This window comes from Sebastes fasciatus, chromosome 20, assembly GCF_043250625.1.
Source record: "Sebastes fasciatus isolate fSebFas1 chromosome 20, fSebFas1.pri, whole genome shotgun sequence".
NCBI classification, from domain to species: Eukaryota; Metazoa; Chordata; class Actinopteri; order Perciformes; family Sebastidae; genus Sebastes; species Sebastes fasciatus.
Genome location: NC_133814.1, coordinates 8,296,219 through 8,308,377, shown reverse-complemented (window position 1 = coordinate 8,308,377; position 12,159 = coordinate 8,296,219). Strand labels below are relative to the sequence as shown.

The window sequence follows — 12,159 nt, the reverse complement described above, 5'->3', positions numbered from 1 at the left end:
CCTAGAAGTCTCATCACTAATCAAATTGTACATAAAACAATGCAGCATAGTTGGCTTACGGAAATCAAATATGTGACTCTCTCAGTGCCGCCCCCTGATTAGTGGCTAAAAATATGCAACCAGTTTATCAAGTTTATAATTAACAAAACTGCACAGTCCTCTGTGCAGTTTTGTTAATTATAAACTGACGTGTGTAATTTAAACAACCAGCTGGAGAAGTAAACTGACAGTCACCTTCATAGTTTTAGTCAACAATGGCTCTCCATATACCAGGTGTGATAATGATGGTAGCATTCTACTTGCTTGTGTTGGGAATCGGCATCTGGGCATCTGTAAAATCTAAGAAGATGGAGAAAAACACACAAGTTGGAAGGTTAGAGGTTTCTTTTCTGGCTAACCGAAGTGTCAGCTTGATAGTGGGAGTCTTCACAATGACGGGTGAGTTTTGGCTTGATTATTTCAAATAGACAATAAGTGTCCTCACTGAGTGTTTTTTATTCATTATTATTCTAATGTGCCTGTATAATCTCTAGTCTTTTCTATTGTCCTATGCGATAAGGTTGATGGAAACATTTGTGATATTATGGTAAAGACGTGAAAGTAAACTGGTCAGATGCAAATTTGAGTATGCAAGTCTTTGTCACAATAGCATATAACAATATTTATTTTTGGATAATTGTTGGGCCATTACTGAAATCAAAACCCTTTCAATAATTACAGTAATTTTTTTTTCAGTGTTATGTGTGGGCCTTAATGTGCCACAGGGCACACTGTTGTGGGCGTGTTTTTGTTTAGCTCTCTCCTCTCCCTTCTGACGTAATTCTTTTTCAGGAGGATCACCTGAGACGGTGCACTAATTAAGGGAGGGAAGAAAAAGGCGGAGGGACAGTGCGTAATGGCGCACACTCACTGGCACTCAGGCTACCAGCTGGCAGCACTGCTGGGGAGACTTCCGTCTCCATTGTTTCATTGTTTTTGATCTCAGATGACTTTTTTTCCCAGCATTTAGTTTGTGACTTTGATTTTGGGCTGGAGATCCCTGGTAGTTAAGTTTTCATGCTTTTGGTTTAAGTTAGTCACTTTTTGAGTTTAGAGGGATGAGCTGTGAGCGACGGCTCACTGCATGGCTGGCCAGGCGACTTCCCCTTCTTTTGTTCATTTAACCAGGATCTCCAACCCTTTGTTTGCTCATTTGCATTTTTTATAGTTATTTTTGTCCTGATTTAAAATAAATTGATGGTATTATTTTCACGTAATATAATTAATCGACGTCCTTTCATATGCTTTGGTCTCTCTAGAGCCTTTGTTTGTTTGAGAGGCCGTAACATTCACCACACCCCATATTAATGATACAACCCTAATTATGCATCTATGTGTATGTATTTTTCTACTGCAGCTACTTGGGTTGGAGGTGGCTTTATCCTTGGAACTGCAGAGTCTGTTTATGATCCCACCAGGGGTCTAATCTGGGCTCTTATGCCTCTGCAAACGTCAATTTCCTTTATCATCGGTAAGTCTCTCTTCAATATAAAACTATTTAAGATATAGTGGATTAATGTCTACCTGAGCAGAGAATGAAGTCTCTCTACCTCTGTATGTGTTGTAATCTGAGCTTCTCTGTGCTATGTTGACATAGCTGGGCCAGCCGAGCGTGTTTTTAGTGCATGTTCGTGCATTTGAGCGTGCCCCACTGGCTAGCTCACAGCGGCCGCTCTGCATTGCTCTCGTAGCAGAGGTTAATGCCGTCACGGAAGCGTAGCCCTCAGGTTAACATTGTTAGCTCTGTCTCTGCACCTCAGCAGCAAGGCGCCGAGGGTAGATGAGATTTGCCCTGAGATGCTGAAGGCTCTGGACATTGTTGGACTGTCTTGGCTGACAAGACTCTTCAGTGTCGCATGGAGCTCGGGGACTGTGCCTGTGGAATGGCAGACTGGGGTAGTGGCTCCCATTTTTATAAAGGGGGACCGGAGGGTGTGCTCCAATTAATTGGGTATCCCACTGCTCAGCTTGCCCGGGAAAGTTTATTCTAGGGTGCTGGAAAGGAGGCTCCAACCAATTGTCGAACCTCAGATCCAGGAGTAACAATGCAGATTTCGTCCTGGTCGTGGACCAGCTCTTTACCCTTGCGGGGCTGTTGGTGGGTCATGGGAGTTTGCCCATCCAGTCTGCATGTGTTCTGTGGACTTGGAAAAGGGTGTCCCCAGGGGAGTTTTGTGGGGGGTACTGCGGGAATACAGGTTACCAGGGTTGTTATTATGAGCCATTCGGTCCTTGTATAACCAAAGTGACAGCTGCGTCTGTATTATCGGCACAAAGTCAAACACATTTCCTGTGGGTGTTGGCCTCCGCCAGGGTTGTCCCTTGTCACCAATCCTGTTTGTGATTTTCAAAGACAGGATCTCAAGGCGCAGCCGGGGGTAGGAGAGTGTCCAGTTTGGGAACTCAGAATTGCGTCTCTGCTCTTTGCAGATGATGTGGTTCTGTTGGCTTCATCAGACCATGACCTTCACCACGCACTGGGGTGGTTTGCAGCTGAGTGTGAAGTGGTCGGAATGAGAGTCAGTACCTCCAAGTCTGAGGCCATGGTTCTCTGCCGGAAAATGGTGGATTGCTCCCTCTGGGTTGGGAGTGAGTCACTGCCCCAAGCGAGGCAGTTTAAGTATCTCGGGGTTGTTGTCGGGGTGAGAGTAAAATGGAGCGGGAGATGGACAGGCGGTTCGGTGCGGCGTCTGCAGTTATGTGGGCGCTGTACCGTACCATTGTGGTGAGGAGGGAGCTGAGCTGGAAGCCCTGACTCTACGTTCCAACCCTCACCTATGGTCATGAGCTTTGGGTAGTGACCAAAATAATGAGATAACGGATACAAGCGGCGAAATGAGTTTCCTTCGTAGGGTGGCTGGACTCAGCATCATTGGCTTCACTTTTCAGAACTGCCACCTGTGTAAAACTAACAACGTATTGTTTTCTTTGTGTTCACATGTTGTTGTCTTTTTGTTCACAACATTAAGTTTCACTTTCACTTTAGAAACATAGTTATTTTAAGCCAAAACACAACCTTTTCCCTAAACTTAACTAATAAGTTTTGTTGCTCAAACCCTTGCTCAAGCATAGAGAAGCTGTTTTGTTTGTGTTCAAAACGCAACGTTTCATTCAGTTTTCATGTGTTGTTTTAAGTTTTGCTTTCACTTTTACAACGTAGCAGGTGCAGTTTGTACGGTGGCTGAGAAGGGTAGAATGAATGCATGTTTCACAATTTGTGTTGTAGCTTTTGCATTCGTTTGACCGTTCTCAGCTACCGTACCTTTCTTACATTTTCATCCGTTTAAAAGGTGGACTGTTCTTTGCGAAGCCAATGAGGGAGAACAATTACGTCAGTATGATGGATCCATTTCAGAGGAAGTATGGAAAAGCACTGACTGCGTTTCTTGCCATTGTTCCAGTCGTAACTGAACTTGTCTGGATTCCTTCATTGCTGACTTCCTTGGGTACATACGTACAAGTACACTCATATTAACACATTCCCTTTCGGACCCCCTCATCCATTTTCTCATTCATACTTTTTCTATATTCTTTGTACCTGTATACTACAGGAGCAACCATGAGTGTGGTTTTGGATCTGCCCTTTAGTGTTTGTGTCTGGATCTCTGCTGTGGTGGCAATCATCTACACTGTTCTTGGAGGTCTCTATTCAGTTGCTTACACTGATGTCATCCAGATTTCACTGGTGTTTCTTGGCTTGGTGAGTTTTACACAATGAAACTTAAAGATGATGTGTTTCAGAAGTATTCTTCTATATTTAGATTTTCCTGATTGATTTGCTCTTTTCACAGTGGCTGTGTGTCCCTTTTGTTCTGACAAGTGACGTTTATACTGACATCACTAAAACAGCATTCAACCACACCTATCAGGCCTCCTGGCTTGGCCAGCTTGAGTCTGATAAAGTCGGGAGATGGATTGATACTTTTCTAGTGATGGTAAGATGAATGCAATTACAGTATATCTGTGTAAAATGTCCCTTTTTGACCACATTGGGTTTTCAAGTGGTTTAAAGCCATTTTAGATTCAAATTTCTCAATCTGGTGGAAAACAGTAAAAGCTACAATTTTGAAGCCAGGATTGAAGATCTGATATAAAAGAACGCATGATTTTATGGTGTAATGGCCGTGGGATCAAAAATTGTAGTTTTAATGAGTTTCAATGGGGATATTTATGTCCTTAACTGTCTGAGTGTCTGTATTTTGGCTACACTGTTTATACTAGATTTATTATAGGAGCCGAGGTTGAACTTCCAAAATAAAAAAAACTCCCAGCCAAAATGTATGTCACATGCATTAACACAGCCAAAATTATTGAAAAATTTAAAATGAAAAAGCCATAAATGTCCCTAGTGATGCTCAAGTTTTAAACAAATCTCAAAGACACTTACATGGAGCTAAAAATGATGATGAACATAGCTATTTACCATAGTCAAGTGCATATTGTAATTTTGCAATGCATTGATTTTTTTTATCTTCATTTGTCTCACAATTTTTAATTCTCTAGACTTTGGGCAATATGGCCATTCAGGATTTCCATCAAAGGACACTCTCCTCCAGCTCCACGTCCACAGCCAGAATCATCTGTTTTATAGCAGCAGGAGCCGTCATCATTGTTGGAATCCCATCTACACTGATTGGAGCTGTTGCATCATCAACAGGTAATCTTGACAGTTTACTTGTTGGGAATCTATCATGTCAGGGTAATCGTAGTGGCCATATTGTTCGGTGTTAAAAGATATTGTTAGGGGGCCTCTCTCCAACATCATTGGTAAATCAGCATTTATTGTTGTCTATATTTCAGACTGGAACTCCACCTCATATGGTTCTCCTTCTCCATATGAGCGCGGGGAGGTGGCCATGGTGTTGCCCATCACCCTTCAGAATTTAACCCCAACCTACATTTCTGCTTTTGGCATCGGAGCTCTTGCTGCTGCAGTGATGTCATCCGCTGACTCTTTCCTTTTGTCTGTAACCACCATCTTCACCACCAATATCTACCAGACCATCAGGAGTCAGGTGAAGTACAAGGAACAGGAGTGTTGATGTGTTTTACTATTTTTGCTAACTCTTCTCTCATCACCTTTTCACTGGGTCTCACTTTGCTGTTACCAATCCCCCTCCGTTTTGTAAAGTAAGCATGTGTTGACTGCTCCTCGAGTATGTCATAAGATGAACACATCAGCTACTTTGCATTTTCTTCTGTATATATCATCCACAGATATTTCATTGAGGATGAAATACTCACACTTTTATGTTCTCTGCTTTCTAGGCATCAGATAGAGAACTGCAGTGGGTGATTCGTCTCTCCATAGTGGTTGCAGGACTTGTGGGAATATCCCTCACCTACCTGGACAGCGGCATCGTGGTGTTTTGGATCCTGGGCGCAGACCTGGCTTACACCATTTTATTCCCCCAACTGATCTGCGTCCTCTTCATTGAGGTTTCCAACGGTTACGGGGCGATCACAGGCTACCTTGTTGCAGTGGTGATGAGACTGTTGTGTGGGGAGCCGTTGTTTGGCCTCCCTGTGATCCTGCAATTCCCAGGTTGCATTTTAGAGGATGGTGTTTATATTCAGCGCTGGCCTTTCAAGACCATTTGCATGCTGTCTGCTCTGGCCTCCATTCTGATGTTTTCATATGTTGCCTCACTCCTGTTTAACAAGGGGATCCTTCCTGAGAGGTTGGATGTGTTCAAGGTGAAATCACAGGGAGCACCAACACCAGCAGATGGTGCCAGACAGGGTGATAGTAATGAAACTGATGAAAATGATAAATATGCCTCTGAACCAATGCTGGATACAAAATGCTAAGTATTTTTTTCATATTCATATTCATTGATATAATTGTAGGGTTACAGTGACAAGCTTGTCGTAATTGGTTATTGCTCATTATTATTAGAGAAGCAAATGATTTGCATAAAATACTTATTAAACATTACAGTATTTTGGGTATGCAAATGATAATTGGTGTTATGTATCTGAAGTTAGTGTCTTTAATGGAATTTCCTTAACTTTTTTCAACTCCACCCCTCTTTTTCATAGACCCATTTTTTTCTTTTCTAGGAGGGTGCAGGGGGTCTATCTGTAGCAACTCATAACATAATAACTTAAATGTAATAAAAGCTCATAATGTAATAATCAGCACATAATGTAATAAAACCTTGAGCGCATAACGAAATAACAGCTTTGTTCATAATGTAATAACTTATTACATTGTGAGAACATTATCACATTATAAACTTGGCAAAATAATAAGTTGAATATGTAATAAATTCAGCACATAATGTAATAATTTTAAAAAGGAGTACTCTACTTATCTCTTACAGCACAGGAGCCCTCTAGTTTTACATGACACAAGTGACTCTCATCCCGACCGCTTCACACTCGGCTGCAAACCGCCACAGTGTGTGCTGAAACCAACAGAACCACATCATCTGCAAAAAGCAGAGATGCAATACTGAGGTCCCCAAACCGGACACTCTCCTCCTTCCGGTTGCATCTTGAGATCTTGTCCATGAAAATCACAAACAGGATCGGTGACAAGGGACAACCCATGCGGAGGCCAACACCAACCGGAAAGGTGTTTGACTTTGTACTGAGTATACGAACACAGCTCTCACTTTAGTTATATAGTATAGTCTGTATAGTATGCCATGAAAGTCATAGTATAGTATGCTGTGAAAAGTCACATTATAGTATGTCATAAAAAAGTCAGTATAGTATACCATAAAAAGCAATAGTACAGTAAGTCATAAAAAGTCATAGTATTGTATGTCATATAAAGTCATAGTATAGCAAGTCATAAAGTCCCAGTACAGTAGGTCATAAAAAAGTCATACTATAACATGCCATAAAAGTCACAGTATTGTAAGTCACAAAGTCAAAGTATAGTATACCATAATAAGTCACAGTATAGTATGTCATAAAAAAGTCATAGTATAGTATGTCATAAAAATTAATAACACAATATGTCATAAAGTCATAGTATAATATACCGTTAAGTCATAGTATAGTAATTCAAAGTCACAGTATAGTATTTCACAAAAAAGTCATACTATAATATGACATAAAAAGTCATAGTATTGTATGTCACAAAAATTTATATTATAGTATGTCTATCAATTTCGGCAAACGCAGGCCAGGTTTTACTGCGCATGTGTTATACCCCTAAGGACATGACGCGTGCAGGACCCAGCCTCCCTTCCATAGGCCTTGACTGCGCTAATTCTTGTGTCATTTGTGGGCTATTCAGCAACGCCTGTTGTTTAAGGCGGCTATGACTGCCGGTGTCAAGCTTTTCCCAAAGCGAGCCCTATCGCACCTCAGTGTTCTGTACCAATGCCAGGAGCGGGGCATTATGGTATGATAGGTATTGAGATTGCAATGAGTACAATGGCTTTGTTGTTTAGTTCTGTGAGGTTGGGTGTGGGGAGACCAATTATCCTGGCAGCAGTGTTGGTTATGCGTGTGAGTTTTGCCCGGTTAGTGACGGATAACATGTTAAAAAAGCCGGTGGAACAGTACAGTAGAATTACATACAGAATATAACATTATGCGCTGAATTTATTAAATTAATCATCTTTTTATTTTGCTAAGTTTATAATGTAATAATTGTTTTGCTTAATGCTTAATTTCAGTGTCTTTGACTCATTGATTTACACATTTATTCTCCTATTGATTAGGTTTTAGCTTTGTATGTCTTGTTAACCATATATGGTTACGGCATCTCATCATTACTGATCAGTCCAACCTAGAAGTCTCATCACTAATCAAATTATACATAAAACAATGCAGCATAGTTGGCTTACAGAAATCAAATATGATGTACAGTGCCTCTGTGACCGTCCCTCTCAGTGCCGCCCCCTGCTTAGTGGCTAAACATATGAAACGAGAGTTACGTATGTAACTACGGTTCTATGAGTTCTGGATGACCGCCAGAGGCAGTGTTTAACACTGGATGTTATCCATCTCGCGCACGCGCAGGTCGAGTATTTAATATCAACAAAGTCACATGTGACCTGGGATGACGTAGCTTATATAAACCCACGTCATCATCAGAGATGTCCCTCCAGAATCTTCTCGCCAAGATTCCGAGTGACAGCCAACTCTGGCGGTCATCCAGAGCTCATAGAACCGTAGTTACATACGTAACTCTCGTTCTATTTCGTTCTTCCTGACCGCCAGAGGCAGTGTTTAACACTGGATAACGACTACCAACGTAGTCACGAGGAAAACCCACCTCACCGGGAACGGCCTGTGGATTCCTGAAAGGCCACCGATGCTACTGCATGGGGAGCAGCAACATTGACCCTGTAAAAATGGGCAAAGGTGCATGGAGTAGCCCAGCTGGCCGCAGCGCAGATCTCACTTAGAGGGATCCCCCGTAGCGCTGCCCAGGAAGTGGAGACACTCCTGGTAGAGTGGCCTCTGATATTAAGAGGTAAAGGCAGTCCTTTTGACCTGTATGCTTCCTCAATGGCCTGAACAATCCACCTGGAAAGCCTCTGCTTGGACAGGGTGTGCCCTTTCCTATGGCCCCCATAGCAGACAAACAGACTATCAGAGCGGCGAAAGCTCGCAGTCACCTGTATATAATGCCTTAAGGCCCTCACTGGGCAGAGCAGTTCTGCTGACTTAGCATCTTCACCCTGTAGGCATGAAGGGTCATAAGCTGCTAGCTCAATGACCTGATTAGAGTGGGCCGGAGCCAACCTCTTCGGGAAAAATGATGGGTTAGGCCAAAGTGCTACCCCTGTGCCATCCGAGTTCCAGCGAATACACGTTTCACTCACTGACAAGGCGTGAAGTTCACTCACACGTTTTGCTGATGCCATCGCCAAAAGGAAAGCAACCTTTACTGAAGACCACTCCAGCCCCGACTGCTCCAGAGGCTCGAAGGGGGGGAGACAAAGGGCTTCTAGCACCAGAGGCAGTTCCCACGAGGGAACCTTGACAGCCTGCGGGGGGTTCCGCCGCTGGGCTCCTTTAAGAAATCGGGTCACCAGAGTGTGAGACCCCACGGTCTGGTTATCCACTCTGACATGCCCGGCTGAAATAGTAGCTACATAGACCTTCAAGGTAGAAGGAGATAGTTTCTTCTACAGCAAAGACTGCAAAAATCTCAGTATTATTGGCACAGAGGCACTCTGAGGTACCTCCTCATGAACTTTACACCACTCTGAGAATATTTTCCACCTGTTGGCATACAGTGCCCTGGTGGAGGGTGCTCTTGAGTCAGAAATGGTTTGAATTACCGCCTGGTCACATACCCTTAGGAGTGGGTCCGGCTCCTCAGGGGCCATACCCAAAGCTGTAGGCGATCCGGGTTCGGATGCGGCCCCCCAGCTGTGAGAGCAAGTCTTGCCTCTTGGGCAGGCACCATGGAACTCCGTCCAGAAGCCTGTGCATCCCCGGAAACCAGGGTCTCCCCGGCCAGTTTGGGGCGACCAACAGGAGTCTGTGTTTGCCGTGCTGCATTCTGTGTAGCGTTACTGCTATCAGTGGGAATGGTGGGAAGGCATAGAGGAGGCAATCTGGCCATGGGTGCGCCAGGGCATCCTGTCCCAACGGGCTTGCTGTCTCCGTCAGGGAGAACCAAAGAGGGCAGTGCGTTGAGGCTTCTGAGGCAAACAGGTCCACCTCTGCTGCGCCATATTTGCGCCATATCTCCTCTACCACCTCTGGGTGGAGCCTCCACTCGCCCGCGGGGGGTTTCTGGCGGGAGAGAAAGTCTGCCACCACGTTCTGTGGTCCTGGCAGATACATGGCCCTGAGGCTTGAAAAACAATGGAAAGCCCATACCAGAAGTCTCCGTGCCACCTGTAGCAACCGGGTTGATCTGGTGCCCCCTTGCCGGTTTACATGGTAGACAGCTGACTTGTTGTCGGACCGTACAACAACATGCCTGCCTCTCAAATGTGGTAGGAATTTGCGAAGTGCCAAATATATAGCACGGAGCTCGAGCACATTTATGTGCTCCGCCGCTTCCTGTGCTGTCCAGAGCCCCCTTATCGCTCTGTGCTGCCATACTGCCCCCCAGCCGGAGGGCGAAGCATCGGTCACCACCACCTCGCGACGTGAGGGAATCGAACCCAATGAGATGCCCCTGGCCAGATATGCCCCGTCTCTCCATGGAGCAATGCAAGGAGGCATCGGCTGGACACCCTGACTCTCTTGGATCTGTGGGACTTTGGATCTAATTGGAGACCATTGATCCAAATTTGGAATGGCCGTAAGTACAGGAGGCCCAGTGGCACTACTGATGTTACTGACGTCAACATATTAACAGCCTGAGAAAGAGGCTGTACCTCAACCTCCTGTTCTTCCGGAACCGGAGGAGGAGCTGGAGTATGGCGTTTACTCGTCTTGGTGTTGGGAAGGCCAGCATATGGCGGGAGTCCAGAGTTAAACCAATGAACACTACCCTTTGGCTGGGTATGAGACAACTCTTGGCATGGTTGACGGTAAGGCCCAACCTCGTCACATGATGCAGAAGGGACGCAGTGTCCCGCTCTGCCTGTTCCCTGGTCAGAGCACAAATTAGCCAATCGTCCAGGTATGGGAGGATAAGCATACCCCTGGCTTGCATCGGGGCGAGTGCCGCCCTCATGCACCTTGTGAAGACCCGTGGGGCAAGGGAAAGACCAAATGGGAGCACCTTGAATTGGAAGGCCTTGCCTTCAAATGCGAAGCGCAGGTACTGTCTGTGAGGTAGTGCTATTGGGACGTGAAAGTATGCGTCCTTCAAATCGATGGATGTGAACCAACTGTGCCGTGTCACGTTTTGGAGCACATCTGCTGTACTCAGCATGTGGAAGGGCAACACCTTCAGAAATGTGTTCAGCCCTCGTAAGTCCAGTATAGGGCAAAACCCACCCTCTCTCTTTGGAATCAGAAAATAAACTGAGTAAAACCCACCTTGCTGTGTCTGCAGCCCCAGCTCTTCGATGGCACCCTTCCCCAGGAGGGTGGATATTTCTTGTCCGAGTGCCTGAGACTTTGTGGGATCGCTGACCGTGGTCAGTCTGATCCCACTGAAAACTGGGGGCCGGCGTCGGAATTGGAGATTGTACCCTTGGGAAAGCGTAGCAACAGTGCTGCTTTCCCAGCAGCTCAGTTGCTGCTGGGAGAAGCGTCCGACTGCCGGCCCCGGGGCATCAGGATCTTCCCCTCTGGCCCTTTGGGTACCTGGGGGGGCGATACCCTGACCCCCGACCCCTTCTCGCTTGAGGCACCGGCCGTGCTGGAGCCTGCGGGGTCCTCGGGTACGTATCAGGACGAGCTGGAAGCCGAGGGAGACTGGTACCACCAGCCTGTGGGGGCCGCTGTCGCCATAAAGGCGTAGGTTCCCGGAAGCTAGCAAACTGCTGCCGAGTCTGGTTCACCTGGATTCCCCGCTCCAAGGCCTGCTGTGCTGCTGGGCCAAACAGCTCCCCCGGAACCACGGGGAGAGTGCGGAGGGCTCTCCGGCACGGCTCAGAAAGCGGAGATTGGGCCAGCCATACCTGCCGGCGAGTCAGCGTAAGGGTCGACATTAGTCTGCCAAGCTCCCTTGTGATAAGAACGAACGCCTGCAGGGATGCATCACTGAGGCTCTGGACGGAAGCATCCACGCCAGCAGCTTGCAGGGACTGGGACAAGGATAGTATCAGGTGGGAAAGAGAGTTTCCAAGATAAGCCTTGACTAGAAAGTCGTCTGTGATGCGACACTGGGGCCTGGGACAGCGAGCATCAGGCCTCAAGACCTCATTGGGAAACACAATAAGGGCGGCAATAGATGGCTCCACTGCTGGCATCTTACCCAGTCCGTAAGTGTCAGCATTCTGCATGGAAGCTAAGGCCCTGCCGTCAGTGGTGTGGTGGGAAAGCGATTTCGGGTCTGGCCAGCATTTGTGGAGCTCCTCAATGTATGGCTGGGAGGGCGGAATAGAGAAACCCGCCAGGGGCGAGGCCCACCTAAAAAATGCACTGGATGAGGTGCCCGCAGTTGGGGCCTCATCCAAGCCTAAGCGTGCCAGAGCCATACGGACCACTGGCTTAACTGTCGCTGGAGCAGACTCTGAGCCTGCCCTGGACCCACTTCCTGACTGCTGGGAACAGGTGTCAGAAGCGTGGGAGGAG

General features: G+C 46.2%; 1 protein-coding gene across 2 annotated transcripts; it reads left to right on the top strand.

Annotated features, from left to right (window-relative positions):
• Window positions 1-229: 229 nt before the first annotated feature.
• Window positions 230-6,217, top strand: LOC141758698 (high-affinity choline transporter 1-like). 2 transcript variants are annotated; one of them, XM_074620325.1, is made up of 8 exons: window positions 230-438; window positions 1,397-1,510; window positions 3,330-3,485; window positions 3,591-3,739; window positions 3,831-3,974; window positions 4,543-4,696; window positions 4,840-5,054; window positions 5,308-6,217. In XM_074620325.1, the coding sequence occupies exons 1-8, from the start codon at window positions 255-257 to the stop codon at window positions 5,848-5,850; spliced, it is 1,659 nt and encodes a 552-aa protein (XP_074476426.1). In that variant the 5' UTR covers window positions 230-254; the 3' UTR covers window positions 5,851-6,217. The 2 variants fall into 2 exon arrangements, with proteins under 2 accessions (XP_074476426.1, XP_074476427.1); XM_074620326.1 differs by lacking the exon at window positions 1,397-1,510 and having other exon boundaries at window positions 252-438.
• The last annotated feature ends 5,942 nt before the right edge of the window (window positions 6,218-12,159 follow it).

Bases quoted from the DNA above. Each gene is read 5' to 3' on its own strand.
- LOC141758698 (XM_074620325.1), top strand. From the start codon at position 255: ATGGCTCTCCATATACCAGGTGTGATAATGATGGTAGCATTCTACTTG. The intron at 1,511-3,329 runs GTAAGTCTCTCT...TCCGTTTAAAAG, and splicing joins GTCAATTTCCTTTATCATCG to GTGGACTGTTCTTTGCGAAG. The intron at 3,740-3,830 runs GTGAGTTTTACA...CTCTTTTCACAG, and splicing joins CACTGGTGTTTCTTGGCTTG to TGGCTGTGTGTCCCTTTTGT.